At 39.9% G+C, this 20723-nt stretch overlaps 1 protein-coding gene across 1 annotated transcript in view; it reads left to right on the forward strand.

The window, feature by feature from the left end:
• The first annotated feature begins 2473 nt into the window (after window positions 1–2473).
• The window catches only part of LOC6620348, a 45881-nt gene continuing 27631 nt past the window's right edge, over window positions 2474–20723 (forward strand). Inside the window, exons 1-4 of the mRNA XM_002044520.2 lie at window positions 2474–2654; window positions 9663–9754; window positions 9837–9948; window positions 17879–18006. Of these exons, the coding sequence (XP_002044556.1) occupies window positions 2603–2654; window positions 9663–9754; window positions 9837–9948; window positions 17879–18006 (384 nt within the window). The 5' untranslated portion in view covers window positions 2474–2602. The remainder of the gene's footprint in view (window positions 2655–9662; window positions 9755–9836; window positions 9949–17878; window positions 18007–20723) is intronic.

Here is a 20723-nt window from a genome sequence, read left to right on the forward strand (position 1 = left end):
CGAGTCAAATGCCCTTTACTTGTGCAGTCCGACATAATGAAGCCAAAAAAGTACTTTACAGAGAGAAAAAGTACTTTAACTCGTCAGAGTTAAATCCTAATATTTATATTTGAAAATCACCAGATAACTGCTATGTATTCTAAAACTGATATGCCCCTGTCTAACAATACAATTAAATAACAATTTCTCTTTGCAAGGAACTATAACAATTTGAACTTTGATTTTGCATGAGGTAATTAAAAAAAGAGATATAAGATTTTATCTAATTTATTTCTATTTGGTGTATGAAATGACTGATTTCAATATGCTTGCAGAGGGTTTCATTCTTTAAACATATGTTAATTTTTGATTCTTTCGTACCAAAGATTTCCAATCCAATAGATTAATTCCGTTTTTTAAAGTTTTTTAAGTAATTTAATTTTAAAAGTAATATAGAATAGTACTATCCGCTCCGCATCCTTGGGCTTTTTGTTGTTTCCTTGAGTAAATATCCAATAAAATGTAAGATATAGAATTAAATTGAAAGATTTTAGATATATGCACAATATTTTTTCCGTGTACGTTTCTCGACATTTAATGATGCAATAAGACCCACGCTGTCGGTATATATTCTATTCTCTCACGCCCGCCGATGTGACTTGGATTTTAATATCTTCCTCTCAGAGACTCCACACATATATCTGATAACAGTAATTTGCGATTAGCATTTGATTAATATGCGAACGTGGCCGACAATTGAAAATACCGATAACTTGTTTCCTGCGGCGGCTGATTGGGCAGATTCCTTGATTAGCTGTCATGCATATGGATGGCCAGCATAATGGGATGGCCAATATGCATAATTCGAAATCGGTCCCAGTCGCCGCCACACTCACACATCGACAGGCAGATGTCTTGCCCGCGGCTCATTGAAATGCGCACGCATGCGCAGACATCGCCGCCTCCCAAAACCGGCTTTTGTTTCGTTTTCGAATTCACTAGATTCGACTTGACTCGAACCAAACCGAGCAAAAGTGAGTCGAGTTGAATCATCCAACAACCAGTTCAAACGAAAGTGAATTGAGACCGAGACTGAGATTGTTTGAAGAGTTAGCGAGCAATATAGCATCCGATCGGTCCATCGTTCAGGGGGCCGCACCCATCAGACATCGGTGCTGGTTGTTTCAAGTGATGCGGAACCTAGGTCGGTTTTTACCAAGTAAATGTATGCCAATTTACTTCAGTTCTTATTTTTCTATGCCTCCTGTGGACGAATTTTTGCAACCGTAAATCCCAATAAGAGAGTGCCCCGACTATTAGATACCCGTTACTCAACTAATGAAAATGCGAACGCGATACTTCATCATTTTTCTGGGTATCAATCGATATTGGAGAATAAAATGAGAAAAATTTTAAAATTGTTCAAAAGTGGGGGCGTGACCGTTTTGTAGGTGAATGGAGGGACGTGGCCAAAGTGTTTTTGGTATACCGATAGAAATCGGCAAGACAAACAATAAAACGAAGAAAACTCAAAACATTTTTCAAAAGTGTGGCGTGGTAGTTTTGGGCGGTTTGTGGGCGTAAAAGTGGGCGTGGCAAAAAGCCATTGCAAAATTATAGAAATTTAAATGACAAATCAAAAAATCAAAAAATATCAAAACATATTTCAAAGTGTAGGCATGTCAGTTTTGGGCGGTTTGTGGGAAATAAACGTGTGTTGCATCTATGCCTCTGGAAGCTGCATGCTTAGTCTTAACATTATAGCTTTTATAGTTTCTGTACGGACTCACGGACTCTTTATGTATACTTTATTTGGTCGGAAACGGTTCTTTCTACCTGTTACATACTTTTCAAATAATCTAGTATACCCTTTTATTATACGAGTAACGAGTATAATAATCACAGAAATTATTATATGGGACCACACCGAATAAGCTGTTTTAGTATTAAGCACTTAATCTTTTTTGGCCATGTAACATAATTTTGATAGCCGTTGCAGGAAGGATAAAGCCTTTCTGACCCATTTGCTGACAATCCAAAATGTCGATGGCAGCTGTGGATGCGGAACGTTTTTTTTGATTTTCGATTTTAGCTTTGATAAATTATCAGTTCATGGGGAAAAATAATTATAATAAGGCCAAGTAGCGCGAAGATTAACCCCTCTAATTATTTGGTTTATTTTTACTTATATGTTGCCATGTGCTGAACAACGATGAAAATCTTCCTAGAAATCCAACGTGTACTCTGGCATTTACATATATTTTATTCTTTTCATGATTCCAAGCGCGGTCTTGGTAGGTCAGAGTACTATTTGGTATGGCCTGTCACTTCTCGAACCTTTTTCCTCTCACCCACTTTGAGCCAGTGAGTCGCTGAGCAGTCGCTGAGCTCGATCGAGTGGTTTTGGGCCGAAATTGTCCGAGGAGTTGGTGGAGAGTGGCGGCGCGTTGGCTTCTTGCAATTTCTCGACCAGGCGTCTCGATCAGTTGGCGGTTTGCATTTGCGCGTTGCGGACGTCTCGCTTTTACTCGCCCGCCCCGATCTTCCTCTCTCATACACTCTCCTTATATCTCGTTCCGGAATCGGTACTATACTTCGATCCGTACACGCAGCCGTGATCAAGATGTTGAGGCAGTGTCTAGTGACCGTGCTGCTAGTTATAGCTGGTGCTAATGGTAAGTTTGGGGCACGACGACGACCAATCCACCGGGATATGTATAGTTTCCGCATTCGCCATATATAAATACAAACATGTATATATGTTTCTGTATCTGTTTTTTTTTTTTTGCAAATTTTGTTACTGTGCTTCGTGCTGCGAGTGAAAGAAATCAGAGAGTCCGAGTTTAGTGCTTTAAATGAAAAACTGACTACTTCGATTGGGAGCTTCGCTTCCTGTACGATTTAGGTGGGTTTCCAACTGGTTTTCACCCCGTCGGCTCGCAAGGTCAGTTGTCCTGTCACGGGAAACTGGTTGGCTGGGCATCCAGCTTGGGGCGACTTCAGTCTTCCCAGTTGCGTAATAAAATGTCTGCCAACTGACAGACGACAACTGTCGAACTGACCTCCAACTTGATTAGCGGCAACTTTGCCACTCTCGCTTGGCTAGTCGCTCATGCTAATTAGCAATCCAGCAAGTAAGGCAGCCATCGGCAGACATTTACATACACAACAAAAAAACCGCTAGTGCCGCAGACTTATTCTAAAGATCTAAGGACAAACTTCAATAAATAAAGTAAGAACCTAACAAATCGCACTGTCATAAATCAAGATACTCTTGTTTCATTTTCAGAACCTGTACAGAAATCAAACATATAGACAAGTGCCAAGTCGAAATTGGCCATTTAAGCTTAGGATGCGTTTTCCGCAGTGTAGCTCGCATATCGAAAATATCTGCGAGATGAACTTCATGAATATGCAGATCCTGACGAGTCTTTTACGCATAGATTTCATGGTCAACTTTTGCTTTCATATCTAACCCGCACTCTTGAATTAATATATTCTCTAGAGACCAGTCCGTACATTTGGGCATTACAGCATCGCGATTACTGGTTAAGTTTCTTTTTTCGATTTCACTTTCTTCAATGCTCGACGGGCGGTGAAAAACGTGTTTCGAAAACAGTGTAAACGCCGATGTAAACTTTATGAAATAAGCCGTAAAAACAACGGGAATTGAAAATGCCAATCGATTTAATTTTGTCCACTTTTTGAAAGCTCCCGAGCAGATGCTGAGCTTTATTTACGCAACTTGATTGTGACATTGATTTTACTTTTTTTCTTTTTTTTTTTTTGTTGGCCGTTGCCAAGCGCGTTGCATAATTGCTTTTGGTGTGCGATGAAAAATCTGCCAACAAGCTTATCTAAAAAACAAAAAATACTTTTATTTTATTAGCACACTATTGCACAAGCGGCAAAAATATGTATATATTACTGGACTTTTGTGCTGAGTTTTACCTGGTATTGCGAAATCCTACACAAAGAAATGCTTACAACACAGTAAGAGTGTTTCAATATAGAAAGTGATTTTATTTATAATGTTTTCTATTTGTTAAATGGATGAAATATTGTTTTTCATTATTGGGGTTTGCTTCACAGTTCATCTCTTTTGAAGCCGAATAAGTTTAAAATTGCGATATGCTGTATTTGCACGCTCATTGCCAAACAATTTAAAGGGCTTAAAAACGCAGAAATTGAAAAGGACAAATTTCATTATCGAACAGGAAAAACCAATTGGGAGGGAAAGGAACTTATCACTCTGAAGTGAAACGCTCATTTTTCATCTAAGTTATTTTCCACTCTGCCAGGGAAAGTTTGTATTTACCACTCGAGCAAAATATTTATTATTTTGGGCGCTCACTCAATAATAGAATTTAAAATAATTTAAAAATACATTAAAACGAATTGGTGGACCTTGAAAATGCGGTTTAAGGTGGTAAAGGGGGAAGTCACATGAGCAAATTTGTTGACAAAGGCAAGTGGCTTTGGCCACTACACACTCGAAAAGTGAGCACCGAGATTTTTCACTTTTCGTCTCTTTCGCACGACGCTGTTGACGTCTCCTTCGCACTGAGCTAACCAAATCGGTATTATTTACAATTTAAGTGCTGTAAATTCAGGAAAGCAGCAACTGAAAGCAGCCCACAGCTCGAAAAAAATGGCAAATGTTGCAAAAGGAAGTGACAAAAACATTTAAGCTGCGTAACACACACACGCACAGAACGAACACAGGCACATGAACAGGCGTGAAAAATGAGGCGCAAAGCAGCCACAGAAATGCGTAAAAAATTACTTGAAAATACGAACGGATAAACAACACTAAATAACAATTGAAAGCGTTTCAGCAAATGAAAAATAAAACAGTTGCACAAGAAAGGGACAGCTGCTGGAACGGCGCGAAAGAGACGGTACGATACGGAATGTGAACTGTGTTAAGCGAATCTGTACATAAGCAACTGAATGGAACTGTGTCAGCAAAACGAAAAGTGGATTAAAGCTACACTTTCATGGGAGGAATAATTAACGCTGAAAAATAAATCCAAGCCCTTTTTTTAACCGATCACCTCCTATTAACGTTACTAGAAACATAAGGCTACGAGACCGAAATAAATTATATAAAGCCAATGAAAAATCTAAGTACTAATTATGTAAGTAAGCGGTGTCAAGTAGACACATTTCTTAAAAATCTAACAATTTCCCTAATGTCGCCTTGATATAAACAAAAGAGATGAAAACTAGTGAAAAGCGAACTACGACTGTCATTTATTTGTATTCGATGATTCAACATTTTGTCTACGCTATTTAAATCTTTTGTTCTTTTCAAAATCGTCAGCGATGAATTAAAAATTCCCTATAAAAGGACCTTTCAAATAGTAATTGCTTATAATTACATTAATGAAGAAGAACCATTACATTTTAAACTCAATTCCAAAAAGATCAAGAACACAGCTTCGATATATCATATTGACTATAAATTGTTTTATATTCAAATTGAATTTAATTTGCAAACTGTTTGATATATACCCTTCTCGCTTTAAGCCTTCGCCAAAATGATAAATAAATTATTGTCAGAGAAAAATAAAAATCGCAAAGCAACAACAATGCCAAGGAAAACATTGAACGCAAAATAAAACAAGAGATGATGCTATAAACGAGTTCCCCGACTATTAGATACCCGTTACTCAGCTAGTGTGAATTCGAACGCGAAATTTCATAATTTTTCTGGGATATCGATATATATTGGTGAATAAAATGAGGAAAAGTTTAAAAATTGTTCAAAAGTGTGGGCATGGCAAATTGCAAATCGGTAGAAGTTTACAAAACTAATACAAATATAAAAAAATTCAAAATATTTTGCACAAGTGTGGGCGTGGCAGATTTGGGCGGCTTGTGGGCGTGGCAACATAAGTCAACAAACTTGCGCTGCGTCTTTGTCTTTAGAATCTGTATGCTCAATCTTAAATCTGAATCTAGTATACCCTTTTACTCTACGAGTAACGGGTATAAAAATAATTGCACGAGATTTTTCCAGGTCTTCACCAGGTTTTTCCCGTTTTTTTACTTCAATTTTATTTATTTTCTCGGCCACATTTAATTTCTCCAAAGAGTGACCGAGCAAGGGTGACTGGAAAATGTATCCTTTTGAACGTTACGGTTCTCGGCTTACTTATAATTATTATTTTCCGCATTGGCAATTTCTTAATTAAGGCCAAAGAACAAAAAAACCTTTTTCATGTAATTGGCCTTATGACTTTTAAATAAACGTGCAATAAATTTATTATTATTAATTTCCCCTTTTTACTCTCACAATGGTTACAAAAGGTCGAATGGCACTCACTTTTTTGTCTGGAATGAGACATAAGAGGCGTGTTTATCATACATATACAATAGGTTGGCCTTATATAGTAAGTCATTTCAAAAAACACATTCTCTTAAGCATATTGTCTATTAATAACTAAGCACCAAGGAACTGTTTTTTATGGTTATATCCCTTTTTTGTGCAAAAATATTTCATTTTATTTTTTAAAGGGATTATGCCATCGCAGAGTAAGCTTCCCGATGTATTTGTATTCGTACGCTTCCCTCCCTTCCCTTGCCCCGCTTTCGGGGGCAATTGGCTGCAAGTAGTTTCGTACTGTTCAACTTTTAAGTAGCTCCCCCCACTGAGTTGAATTGTTCCATTCAAGAATTCAGGAGTTCAAGAATCCCCACTGTTTAACTATCAAAGGCTGGGCAAAATGGGGCGAAGAGAGGGGAATTAAGCCGCTTAGAAGAGGTCGCATCATTAGCCATGACTTCTGACCTAATGCCAGGGAATTGGCAAGGCTTATGGACAAGGATGTGAGCACGGACCGGTTAATAAATATTAATTAGCCATTATAATTATATGAAAATATTTCTGCCTGCACTTCTGCACTGCCGTATTATTTTTGCTAGTTTTTCAGCACAATATTTTAATTTGATTTAATTCTGGAATTTCTTTGTTATTGTTTATTTTACACATTCTATTTAAATTAACTGCCAATTTTGTTGCTTTTTACGCCGCATTGTGGCCGCTGCTGTTGTTGGATAAATATACACATAAATAACCATAAATTGACCAAACACCAACCCTCAAATATTTTAGCAAAATATTTTCATGTTTTTTATTGGAGCATAAAAGCAGCTTTTGTTTGTGTAAATTTAAGTGGCCCCTTTTAAAGTTACTCACTTATTGTTAATTGTTATCGAAAATCGCACAGAAATAAAAACTCGCGCAGGTCTGGAATAAAAACAATACATATGTATATGCCAAAAGCGAATACCGGACAAATTCAACTGCAACATTCAGACAAATTCAAAACGTTGCAAAGTAGGTGCGGTTTTTTAGGCCCAACCCAATGGTAAATATTTCCACAGAGTTTAGATGCTATGGGGCTCCGACTTCGAAGGCCTTTAATAAATCGGGGATGAAGCTGTGGAGCCTCCTATCTGCTGTGGCCTACTTTCAACTGCCCCAAGAATAAACGAATATACGAATATATGAATTATGAATTCAGAATATATGAATTATGTGTACACTATTTGCACTCGCTCACAGCAAAATTTGAGGCAACAACTGTATCGAACAAATCGTTCATCTGAAATCTGCATAGAAAAGGAAACCGAATTTACGCAAAATAAAAGCATATAAATTAAATTACTTACGCAAATTTGCTCAAGACTATTTCCCAAGCCAACTGTATCTTCGAGTTTCTATAGTCAAAGTTTCTTCCGGATGGCGTTTCATGAATTTTAATGAGCTGTGAAGCAGGAAAAAATGAATTCACTCGAATTTTTTTGTGCTTAAACATATGTATAGTCCTTGTTTAATACATAAATGCTGCTTTTGCAATTAGGCAAGGGAAATAACCTTTCACCTTTTTTTCACTAATTCAGTATGTTTCGTTTTATAACTGGCTAACATGAATGGGTGTAGATATGTATGTATTAAATCTTCTAGATAAATACTATCTATTGACGGTACAGATGCAAATAAGAAACGGTTAAAGGTATAGTATGGAAGGCAAGTTACATGCTTTTCGACGTTATTTGTCTACTCTTTGTTTATCCATTTGTAACACATTTTTATTTATTCCTGAAATTGGCGGAGTTTGTGTTCAGTTCATTAATTTTTCCATTCCAATATGATAAAGTCGTTTGTTTAAGCAGAAGTGCAGACGGATGGACAGATATGGGCGGTATGACTTGAATGCTGATAAATTAGATAACTCTATTTGAGCGAGAATTGAGTGATAATACTTCAATTCTTACTTCGTTTTTGGAATGAGATAAATATATACTTGTATTTCATTGACAATAATAACAAAAAGAACCGACACCTTCGCCGGCATCCAACCAATTTAATTTTGTTATTTTCGGTTTATTCGGCTAAGCTATCAATTAATTGCCATTTTCGGTATCGCAATAATGAAAAATCATATAACTGACAAATAATTATAATAATTATAGGAAATATACGCAGACACGCCGCGTACACGCACAGCAATTGTGTCCAATAATAGTTTTCATTTAATTAATATTTAGCCTCAAAATGGATATGTTTTATGAATAATTTAAGCAGCAGTCAACCGGGAAAGTGGGCGTCATTATAATCGTCGCTAGATCTCATCGATTTCCCCTCCACATAAAGCAAACATTTTGGTCAAAACACGGATTTAGGAAATGAGAACTGTGTTCAACTTCTGCTGTTTGTTGTTTTAGGCCTCTGTTAATCTAATGCTGTTGGTCAATTTGTTTTCATTATAGTTCAACTTGCCCCAGACCGCAACTATATGGGAGTTGGAATTAAAGATTCAAATTGAAAATATTTTTCATCATTTAGTGTTTCTCGCTTCTCTTTTTTGTGCATTCGCTTGTCACTTGATCAAAACGTAAATCGACATTTAATTATAACTTATATGTTATCCCACCCCATCTTGTGGTTTTTTTGTATAAGCCTGGCCGCCAAGGCTTCTAAGCTTAGATTTGACTCATTAAAAAAAAAAATATACATATATAGGTGGTTATATTTATGCTGTAAACTCATCATAAATATGCATTAAGCGATTATTATTTGTATTTATCCTGCCACACATATATATGTGATGAGTTGCATGAAAGCTACATACTACTTTATGTATTTTATGAAATTAATTGCCGGATATTACATTTCACGGACAAGTGTATAAAGAAATTTATTCTAGTGCTTACTGATTTGTCGGATTTTACAGAACAGTTTAATTTTCTGCGTGTAGCAAGCGTATAATTTTCGTTGTAATACAAAAAAGACAAAATAGGCTACTATTAATATTACTATTACTATTATTATTATTATTAATATTATTATTATTATTATTTTTATTTTTATTATTACTATTATTATTATTATTATTACAATTAGTATTATTATTATTAGTATTATTATTATTATTTTTATTATTATTAATTTTATTATTATTATTATTATTATTATTATTATTATTATTATTATTGTTATTATATTATTAACATTATTATTATTATTATTATATTATTATTATTGTTATTATTATTATTATTATTAAAAAACACGTCATTATATGTCAGCCACGCAAATTGAAAGTTTAAGCTTATTCAATATTTTGCTTATTGACTAAGTGAAACCATTTAATTTTTCCGTCTCCTTTCAGGCCAGGGAAAGGAGAAAGAGGAGTTTCAGTGCCCCTCACACATTGCCAATGGTAACTACGCTGATCCGGCGACCTGTCGTCGTTTTTACCAGGTAAGCAGCCTCTAGATCCTAGATTTTTGAAATTTATTTCATTTATTTAATGGCACCACACTCTTTTCACACCCCGTCCCAGTGCGTCGATGGATATCCGTATTTGAACCGCTGTCCATCCGGACTTTTCTTCGATGATTTGCAGAAGTTCTGCACTTTCAAGGATGAGGCCAAGTGCGGTCCTCTACCAACAAGTAAGTGATTAGAAAAGTCTGAAAATACCAGACAGAGCAGGAAAGAAAGTGCAACATAAATCAGGGCAAACACAGAAAATGGGGTAAAAACTGTAAGTGCACTCTAAGTGTGGCCACCATTCCTTTGGGCATGTTTTTCCCTCTATTTGTCTGTCTGGACTGCTAAACGTTTAGACGTTTTGAGAGGGATACAAAAAGTCCGGACCGAAAAATGCGTCTGGTAAAATAAAAGCGAACTTTGTGTCGAAACAGTCACCGGACTAAACTATTTGAAGAACCATTTCGGTTTCTATTAAAATAAACATGCAGAATCAATTTTCAGAATATCCATTCTTAACAAACCGTACATATTCATATGAAGAACTCTGTACAATTGTATTTGAATTTCGAATTATCCTTAACTGGATTAGGATTCAATACCCAATTTCTAAATTTATTTAAATATAACTATAATCGTTTGCGTGAGACTATGGGATAGGGTAAACGGTAATTGTTCAATTGTTCATGTAAAAAGATATTTTGCCAACCAGTCGGGCTGAGTTCAAAATTATGTCTGTTCATTATATTTACAGATGTCTATATTCTTGCTCAGTATTCAGGCAGGCAAAGACAAAAAGGATGACATTTTCAAGCCGGAAGTTGTGCATTAGGAAGCAATTTTTAGTAAATGTCGCATAATTCATTTATGGTTGCAAATTCGGATGTGTGCATGTATGTATATATGTATGTATGGATTGTGTGGCACATAACCAAACTGAAACGTAACCGAAATCCGAATCGAAATATACCCCATTACAAATCCAATGAGCAAATGGTGGCCACCACTCCGGGGACGCAATTCCAAACATTGTCCGCTCTATTGACTTGTCTAACGACGCTGCCCAAAGGACCACCTTGCCGCAGGAAAAGGGTGGTTGGAAAATGGGGCGGTAGTGGTAGTAAAGAGGCGTGGCAGAGGTTAAGCCATTGCCAAGATGAATGCCAAGTACTTTGGCACAGCACCCGACCACCCACAACATTGAGTGCACTTCAAATGGGGCACAAACGCGACCACTTAAGAATAACCAAGACTATCTTTCGTTGTCGTTTTATCCATACACCCGGGGTCAGTACAATGTCACATGTCAATTTGAAACTTAAATACTTAAAGGGAATTGTGCTATTATTTTAAAACACCTGCTTTTTTATAAGTCGTACTCAATGAAATTAAAAAAAAATGGTTTCTGTTTCAGTCCACCGTAGCACAAAATCCCAAAAGAAAAATACTTTAGCACTGCTTTAATTTATTGTGCGTACATACGCAATGGTCAATGGATTCACAGGAACTGCAATTGCTGATTAAGGTCTGTGACGACCACAGTCTTTCAAATTTACGTATTGCTGAAATTATCAACAAAAAGGTCACAATTGACCTTTTTTAATTTATTTTCAGTGAAAGCCATTCAAAGAGCTATAATCTTGGCCACATCTATAAATGTGTGTGTGGACCATTAAAGCTTACGTTTACGATTTAGTTTTCAGTTTTACGACAGCCTCATCTTCAGTCTCGGACTTTTGCATCGCCTCCGTTCACCTCCCCCACAGCTTGAAAACATTTTCCCCCTTTCTTTTTTATTTTTTTTTGTTGTTTTGGCCAAATGCAAAAGGTACTTTTCTTAATCCAGAGCCGCAACTTGGTAGTAGACTTCTCACATGAAGAGATGATCGATTAGCATCTTTGATTTTTGTAAATATTTATATGCATGCAAAGCGAAAATTAAAACATTATTGGTCTTCATAGAATTTTTAAATTTTCTGTAAGTGTAACCAACGTAGAGGACAAAAATTCAACAGAAACGAGCTCAGAATTTAATGCATTATGCAGCACAGTGTCGCGAGAAGATTTTTATACCCGAACTCGTAGAGCAAAAAGGTGTAAAGGGTTCTTATAAACTATGTAACACGTTGAAGAAAGCTATGCCGACGCGCTAAGGTATATTTGTATATATATCATTGATCATGATCCGGATCATGATCCGTCAGTGTGTCCGTATGAACATCGAGATTTTAGGAACTATTAAACTTAGATGGTAGCAAGCAGATTTAGAATGATGTGGTGAAATACCTTGGTTTGGGAACAAATATTTTTTTGGTCAATATCTAGCGAAACACTAATAGTTTTCGAAAACAAATAATTGCTCGAACTTCCTTTACCCATTTAACTAGGTAAATTATTCAAACATGGCTTTATATATTTATTAAAGCCAACAAATATTTACAATTTATTTAATTGTAGAATTAGGAAACCCTGGTCATGTCAGTTTTTACATCAATTTTATAGTAAGAATCCAAATAGAAAGTCGACAAGATTTTTTAGGACGTAGTATTGTTGTTAGTAATACTACAAAAGATATGGAGTTGTTTTTAAAAGTTTTCAACATTAAATGTCTCCTTGACTACTCCGGGAATCTGAACAAATTGAATAGTTGGTATTAAGTTGAGCTAACTAACTAATTTTTATAAAAAACTAACTAGGCCACAGTGCAAGGAAAAAAGTGGTGGCGAGGAGCTTAGAAGGTTAACAGTGTTTGGTAAGGGAGAAGGGAAGAAGGGGGTTGAATCACACACACACATAGCCATATGCAGAGTGACATATCGCTCACATGCAAACACGCACTTTTGCAGAAGTCGCCATTCCGGTTGCAACTGCGACTACGACGGCTTTTTTGGACACGGAAAAGGGGGGCATAATGGCCGGGGGCTTGGGGTCCACGGGTACGGAAGCTGATCCCGGTCCGTCTGTCCTTCGCTCGTTGGTCGGAAGGCAACCGCTTGGAAGAAAGCTGCGACAGCTAAAGCGTTTGGGGATTTGCGTAATACCGACTGGAATGTTGTCTCATATAAATAGCTCTGTGTGTGTCGTTTACGTTATTACTTTTCTTCGCACACACGCACACTCGCAGACGGAGCCGGAGACTTCGAGGCGAAATATTGCAGCAGAGATTAGGTCAAAGCTCTGTGCATAAAAATTTGTTCCCGCGTTTTTATTTTTGCGGAGACTATATATATACATGTATATATAAAGTCATGCAGTCCAAACCTAACAACTGTATATACGAATGTATTTATGTATTTTTTTCCGGGAATCCAATTCTACGCGACTTTTTTGTAACTCCCAAGAAGAGGCTAACTCAATATCCAAATTTCAACCCCTATCCAATATCGCTTTATGCAGGCGAAGGTATGGACAAGTACGTAATATAAATTTAATAAGGAAATAAAAGCAATATGGAAGGCTCCTCCCGGACACCCCCTACTCATTAGGCAACCATAAAACACAAGCTGATTTCCAGAAATGCTTAAACTAACTTCTTTAAATAGTCAATAATGATTGATTGATTGATTTTAAATAGAAGTTTAACCTTTGAAAGGCATATTACGGCGATACAGCAGTCCTTTAAAAATAAGCATTAATTGCTGCGCGCAACAAACTTTCCCTCGGAAGTACATATGGCCGTTGGTTTATAATTTAAAGCTCTTTCATCGAAATGAGTGGCGCAAACTAACAGATTGCCTATAATCTTCGTGCACTTTCATTTTGCAGCCATCTGCCAACTGCCTAAGCCATCCGAGGATTAAGAGCTCTGCCAGCCGAAAGACTTCCTCTCCGACATCCGTAGCTCCTCGGTCCAACGAGCAGTTGTCTGAAATCTTAACTGACGAATTGCGTATACGCAACGAGATTCAACTGAATTTAAAATTGTGACAGCCAGTTGTCCCCAAAATAAATAAGCAAAAAGCGACGGCATGTGTGCGCCCTGAAATATATGCAATACATTGTGCATATAAATGGGAATTCATTTCATTTCGATTTGATTTGGCCAAGGCGAAACACGAATTAATATATTTAAGCTACTTTTTAAAGGGAGATGTGTGTTTGCCAGGGTTAGTACGCTTGACAGGCAGCGTGTCCAAGGAAATGACAAGCTGATTTTCCACCCACATCCATACGCAGCTGAGCTGATAAAATGCAAAGAAAAATGTTTTGCACTGAATAGTTTTCAATTTCATAATTCAGTGAGCACGCTCAATGACAGAATTTCAATGTTGCTTACACAACAACAAGGGCAGTGGAACCCTCCAACAAGAAAAACAGAATAGGGCTGGGAAAAATAGTATCAAAAACTATTACGAATAAGTGCTTTATCGGGAAAACTGTTCCTACATCTTAATATATATTAAAACAGTTCCTCAATATTCACTTAAATAAATTAAAACGCACTGCAAATGATTAAATCAATTTTTTTTAAATAATAAGACTAGCACTTTGAAAATATTGCCTTTGCCCATATAAGTCCACCGTACCGCGTATTTACTGTATAACAAAAACCGAGGAGAACAGAAACAACTACATTTGCTAGATGGAGTAGCAGTAGCCGAATATTACGTATACGCATATTGTGCGAAGATGTGAATCGTTGTCCGTCCACTGACGACAAAATGCATAAGACAAAGTTACTAAAAGTGTTTATTACATTTTATTCAATAACTCAGCACAAGTTTGAAGCAGAACGGCACTAGTTGGTGTGACAGAGCCAGGCAGGGACAGAGACAGACAGACAGGCGAAGAGAGAGAACGGTAGTGCACAATCCTTAAAGTTTCATTTTGAAATAATACATTTTTATGCATTTACTCTTTGTTGATAAGGCAGGGCAGGATGGTTGGCAAAGAGTTTGGTTTCCAGCTCCAGAGAATTTATGTTGATTGCAGTCCGGTCCTCTGTGAGTCCTTTTAGTGAGTGTCTGTGCCTGCGTAGTATGTGTGTGCTGTGTCCTGGCCAATTAATTGCCAAGCATTTCATTTTCATTGCCGTTATTTATGATGTGACCACAAATATTTTTCAAAAGGCATTGATATGCCCCACAAGCATTTATTTTGTTTTCTTTCCTGGCTTACTTGTATTTATATGGCCAGTCGGCCAGCAAGCTGATCACGAATGTCATGCTAATATTTTAAAAATTTAAATGAAATCCTATTCATATATATTGTGTATTAGTTTTTTGTTAAGCTTTTTACACCCATCCAAGGAAACTGATTGAACTGTAGCCACAAAAACGGCAAGCACTTCAAAATATACATCAATGCCAGACTTTTCCACTATGTATATACATATCAAAAGCTTTTCTTCCTGGATTGTGCTATTCATTTGCATAACAGTGAAGCTGAATAATTAAATCACAGTTAAGCGTTATCGAAGGGCTTAATCGAATCAAAAACTTAAAGTTCCCTTCAAGTCAGCACAGCTTACTCTCCACTTTGCAAGAATAGCCTCTTGCCGAAATATAAATACTTCAAGGAAAAATTATAAGAGGATTATTTTGATTAATGATATGGAGCTGGGAGTTTTATTCGGAAAACGAAGTTAGCTTATTTGGGAATATCTAAGGACTCTATTTAATTGATTGATTTACTAACTATTGGTAATGGGTTTAGAGAGAAAGCGAGAAGGAATGCTGTAATCGGGTGCCTGGACTATGAAATACCTGCTACTTAGTCAATCAATTTCATTAAAAACATGCCTTTTGACTTAAGTAGCTGATGAAATTATGAATGAATACGAAATTTTCTTGACATTGCTTTCATCCTAATAATCTCAACTTTCACGTAATCTAATATTTCGCCCGGAACACATTTTACGGAGAATAATGAACAGGGGGCTCTAATATACCCACGGTAAGGGACTCACATTTGTGACCTCCACGGCACTCCACATCATGGGAGGTCCCTTGACCCCCGCACGTCATGCTCTGAGTCAAGCTCGAAAATCAAATCAAATCAACGCCTCCGGTACGAGTTTCGATGGCGCATCTATGGCGAGTGCTAATTCGGTTAGTGCAATTGCCGGATGCCCCGGATATGCATTTAATATTTGCCAAGGAGCCGGGTGCCCGTCTTGGCCTCTCCTTTTGTTTGGCGAACTTTAAGCGAATTTGTTTACTCGATCGCAAAAGCAAAACAAAACAAAAACCAAGCAAATCAAGTTCCAACAACTGATTGCCACTGGAGATGAGGACGAAGCTCTGTGAAGAAAAAAAGCAATTGAATTCGATTGAGTTTCGGCTCGACTCGCAATCACATACAGATGCCACGCCCGGCTCCAGCTTCAGGGCCGCCCACATATGCAAATAGCTTTCCAAAGAGGAGCGAACCCGGGATTTGGCTTAAGGTTATTTGACATTGACCCCAGGCCCTCTCGACAGCCCTTTGTTAACTTTCTTCTAACTTGATTCCTGCACACACTGGGACTGGGACTGGGACTGGGACTGGGACTGGGACTGGGACTGGGACTGGGACTGGGACTGGGACTGGGACTGGGGGGGACTGGGACTGGGGGGGGGGGGACTGGGGGGACTGGGGGGACTGGGACTGGGACTGGGGGGACTGGGGGGACTGGGGGGGACTGGGAGGGGGACTGGGACTGGGACTGGGACTGGGACTGGGACTGGGACTGGGACTGGGACTGGGACTGGGACTGGGACTGGGGACTGGGACTGGGACTGGGACTGGGACTGGGGACTGGGACTGGGACTGGGGGACTGGGACTGGGGGACTGGGGGACTGGGGACTGGGGGACTGGGACTGGGACTGGGGGGGGGGGGGGGACTGGGGGACTGGGACTGGGACTGGGACTGGGACTGGGACTGGGACTGGGACTGGGACTGGGACTGGGGGACTGGGACTGGGACTGGGACTGGGACTGGGACTGGGACTGGGACTGGGACTGGGACTGGGACTGGGACTGGGACTGGGACTGGGACTGGGACTGGGACTGGGACTGGGACTGGGGGGGGGGGGGCTGGGGGGGGACTGGGGGACTGGGACTGGGACTGGGACTGGGACTGGGACTGGGACTGGGACTGGGACTGGGACTGGGACTGGGACTGGGACTGGGACTGGACTGGGACTGGGACTGGGACTGGGACTGGGACTGGGACTGGGACTGGGACTGGACTGGGACTGGGACTGGGACTGGGACTGGGACTGGGACTGGGGGACTGGGACTGGGACTGGGACTGGGACTGGGACTGGGACTGGGACTGGGACTGGGACTGGGACTGGGACTGGGACTGGGACTGGGGACTGGGACTGGGACTGGGACTGGGACTGGGACTGGGACTGGGACTGGGACTGGGACTGGGGACTGGGACTGGGACTGGGACTGGGACTGGGACTGGGGACTGGGACTGGGACTGGGACTGGGACTGGGACTGGGACTGGGACTGGGACTGGGACTGGGACTGGGACTGGGACTGGGACTGGGACTGGGACTGGGACTGGGACTGGGACTGGGACTGGGACTGGGACTGGGACTGGGACTGGGACTGGGGACTGGGACTGGGACTGGGACTGGGACTGGGACTGGGGACTGGGACTGGGACTGGGACTGGGACTGGACTGGGACTGGGACTGGGACTGGGACTGGGACTGGGACTGGGACTGGGACTGGGACTGGGACTGGACTGGGACTGGGACTGGGACTGGGACTGGGACTGGGACTGGGACTGGGGACTGGGGGGATGGGGGGACTGGGACTGGGACTGGGACTGGGACTGGGACTGGGACTGGGACTGGGACTGGGACTGGGACTGGACTGGGACTGGGACTGGGGACTGGGGACTGGGACTGGGGACTGGGACTGGGACTGGGACTGGGACTGGGACTGGGACTGGGGACTGGGACTGGGACTGGGACTGGGACTGGGACTGGGACTGGGACTGGGACTGGGACTGGGACTGGGACTGGGACTGGGACTGGGACTGGGACTGGGACTGGGACTGGGACTGGGACTGGGACTGGGACTGGGACTGGGACTGGGACTGGGACTGGGACTGGGACTGGGTCCGCATAACGAAATGGAAATAATTTCCAACTGATTTGTACTCTTTTCAGCGCCCGCCCCTGCCACGGAGGCCCCGGCAGACACCGCACAGCGGTGCAACACGGAGAACTGCGCCCTGCCCTATTGCTTCTGCTCCAAGGACGGCACCCAGATTCCCGGCGACCTGGAACCCGAAAAGGTAAGTAAGACTGTGACGTGCACAGGGTATTAGGCTGGGTTCTTCAGTTCATGGAGCTCAAGATGCAGTCATACAGAAGTATAAACGGACCCAAATAAGTATTAATTGATAAGAGTATGAAAGTCTAGAGGTTCGTTTGCTAATTAATAATGCGAAGACTACGACTATGCAATGATTGCATATCGGAGTCCAAGTATACTATTCAAAAACCTAGAAATTATGCTTTTAGAGAATTGGCATCTTGTGAACATATTACGTCAAATGTGTATTAATATTGGATCATTCCAAAATTGTATAAATTAAGGATTGGTACTCTGAAATCTGTAATCTGTTAAGCTGGCCGAGAAGAGGACATCGTTTAGTCGAATTTCGCAGGATCAAAGTCGGCTACTTGTTGGAATTCCATTTTTCCATTTTGCATTTAAGTGTTAATTTGCAGGGCGATAAATTCCGAGTGCATTGACAGCTTTTATTTTTACGACACAGAACTGGGGCTATGGCAGCTGTGGATCGCACCGCTTCGGATGGGATATATGTAGGATTCAGGTTTCAGAACTCCAGCTCGTCCTCTGGATTCCAGTGCTCCGTGTCCTGTGACTATAAATCTATGTATTTGCATTCGGTTTGCTTTTATCGTCGCTTTGCATAAGGAAATTGTGCTCTTGTACTTTTTGCCATCTGTTGTTTTTGCTGTTGTGCCTTCCTTATTGTTGTCTGATATTCTTTTTGTTGCTTTTGCTGCTGTTGTTCCTGTTGATTCGAATATCCTGTTTAATAACTACGTTTTGTTTATTTGGCCAAGAGTTATGCGCTCATAGCAATGCGAACGAAGAAAGCCTCATATTATTTCCTCACAAAATCTATACTTTTTATATGTTACCTTCATCTGCAGTTCTTTTATAAACAGGTCTTGTTTTACATGAACTCTTTTCAATAAAGTTGCTTTAAGTCCGCTGAATGCACTGCTGCTCATAAGCTTAATTTATTTTTTAAACATTTTCTCTGCCGTGTTTTTCCATTTGTTTTAAAAGTAAAATTCTGTTAATGCATATATGACCCCCTTTCGCCCTTTGGCTTGTGGCCTATCTGCCGGCAAATTTACTGTCAGTGTGATGTGCACATTAGTTGTGGTTCCTATTGCGTAATCATAAAAAGATGTTCAGCAAGTTGTTTTTTACCATCGAAATGATAAAGTCCGAATGCTCTATAAAGAATCAGATATATTTAATCCCACGAACTCCATACTGAGCAATAAAAATGTAAGTAATGGATGATGATTCAAATATATGAGTCTAAATATTCATCTATATCAATATAACAAATGCTATTCTTTAACAGAAACTTTTACGTTGCTCATAGTTAACAATGGTCTTTAGATTGTTATGAAAATGTTAGTATATATGTTTATTATATTATATGAATATCCTTTATATAAAGAGTATCAGTTGTCAAGAAAAAGGAAATACGAATATGCATGAGTTGAAAGCAAAGCGGATGTTTATGTGGCGGGGCACACATACTAACGAATTCGCAAATCGCAGGCAAACAAACAAATCCGCACACACACTCAATCTCGCTGATGCACCACACGCATACAGACAGACAAATACACGCATTCAAATACATACAAGACAAGTGAGCCACTTAATTTCGAAATTGAAATGTATGTTTGTCCTTGCCATCCGTTTTGTCCTGTTTGTGAGTGTATGGTTGTCAGTGTGTTTGTGTGTGTGGCGGTCGCCTGCTAGTGTGTGAGTGTGTGCTTGTGTGCGTGTGTTTGTCGGTGCCTATTTAAGTGTTATTAGCGCTTACATGTGTTCGCAGTACACAGCCCCAAAATAATTCCATTTGCTAACTGAATCTTTATCAATGTGTGCCTGTGTGTGCGAGTCGTTTGTGAGTGCGCGGGCATAATTATAATTAATATAATCTCAATTAACCGCAAACAAGCGGTTAATTTGTGCATGCCAAAAAGTTCCTTTGATTTGGGTTCGCACATCACGCATACGCCGTTTTGGCCATGGCGTCGACTATGGCTTCTCGTATCCAACGGTGGAGCCTCTTTATTGTCGTTCTCCCTATTTCCCAAATCACTTACTTCACCCTTTCGGGTCTTTTCCTTGCTTATAAAAGTCGTAGCGCTTCATTAACCGCGCAACGGACTACGAGATTCGGAAAACTGGTCGAAAAAATTAAGAACACAAATTCCAAATACCCATGACTTCTGTTCAATATATTATACCTACACAAGAAACTATTCATTATAAATTGTCGCTAACAAAATATATTATTTAGCCTTTCATTTACATTTCTTCTATAATTAAAATAAGGAGTGGAGATTTATAGGGGTCAAATCCATTACACTCTGCCATAAATCAAGGTAACTCGCTTAGAATGGGACTAAGGCATCGCGTTAAGTAAACCGCTCTTGCTCAATTTGAATGCGGATCGAATTTGATTTGGGAAAATTAAATGAAAAGATGGCACAGTCAGTGTCAACAAAAAGTTTGTGGTGGATTCCCCGATGGCTGGATAAGTGGTGATTAGTGAGTGTATAATGGCGAAAGGCGAATGGCGAATGGATGGTGCAATCACTGAGCCGCACACTTGTCGCTGCGATTGAGCAACTGAGCTATGCAAATTTGCCAGGTCCCCCGATCTCCACCAAGCACTTGGCAATCCTCGACGACTGAGGAAGTTGCTGGCCCGCTTTGTCC

The sequence above is a fragment of the Drosophila sechellia genome, chromosome X, assembly GCF_004382195.2.
Source record: "Drosophila sechellia strain sech25 chromosome X, ASM438219v1, whole genome shotgun sequence".
NCBI lineage: Eukaryota > Metazoa > Arthropoda > Insecta > Diptera > Drosophilidae > Drosophila > Drosophila sechellia.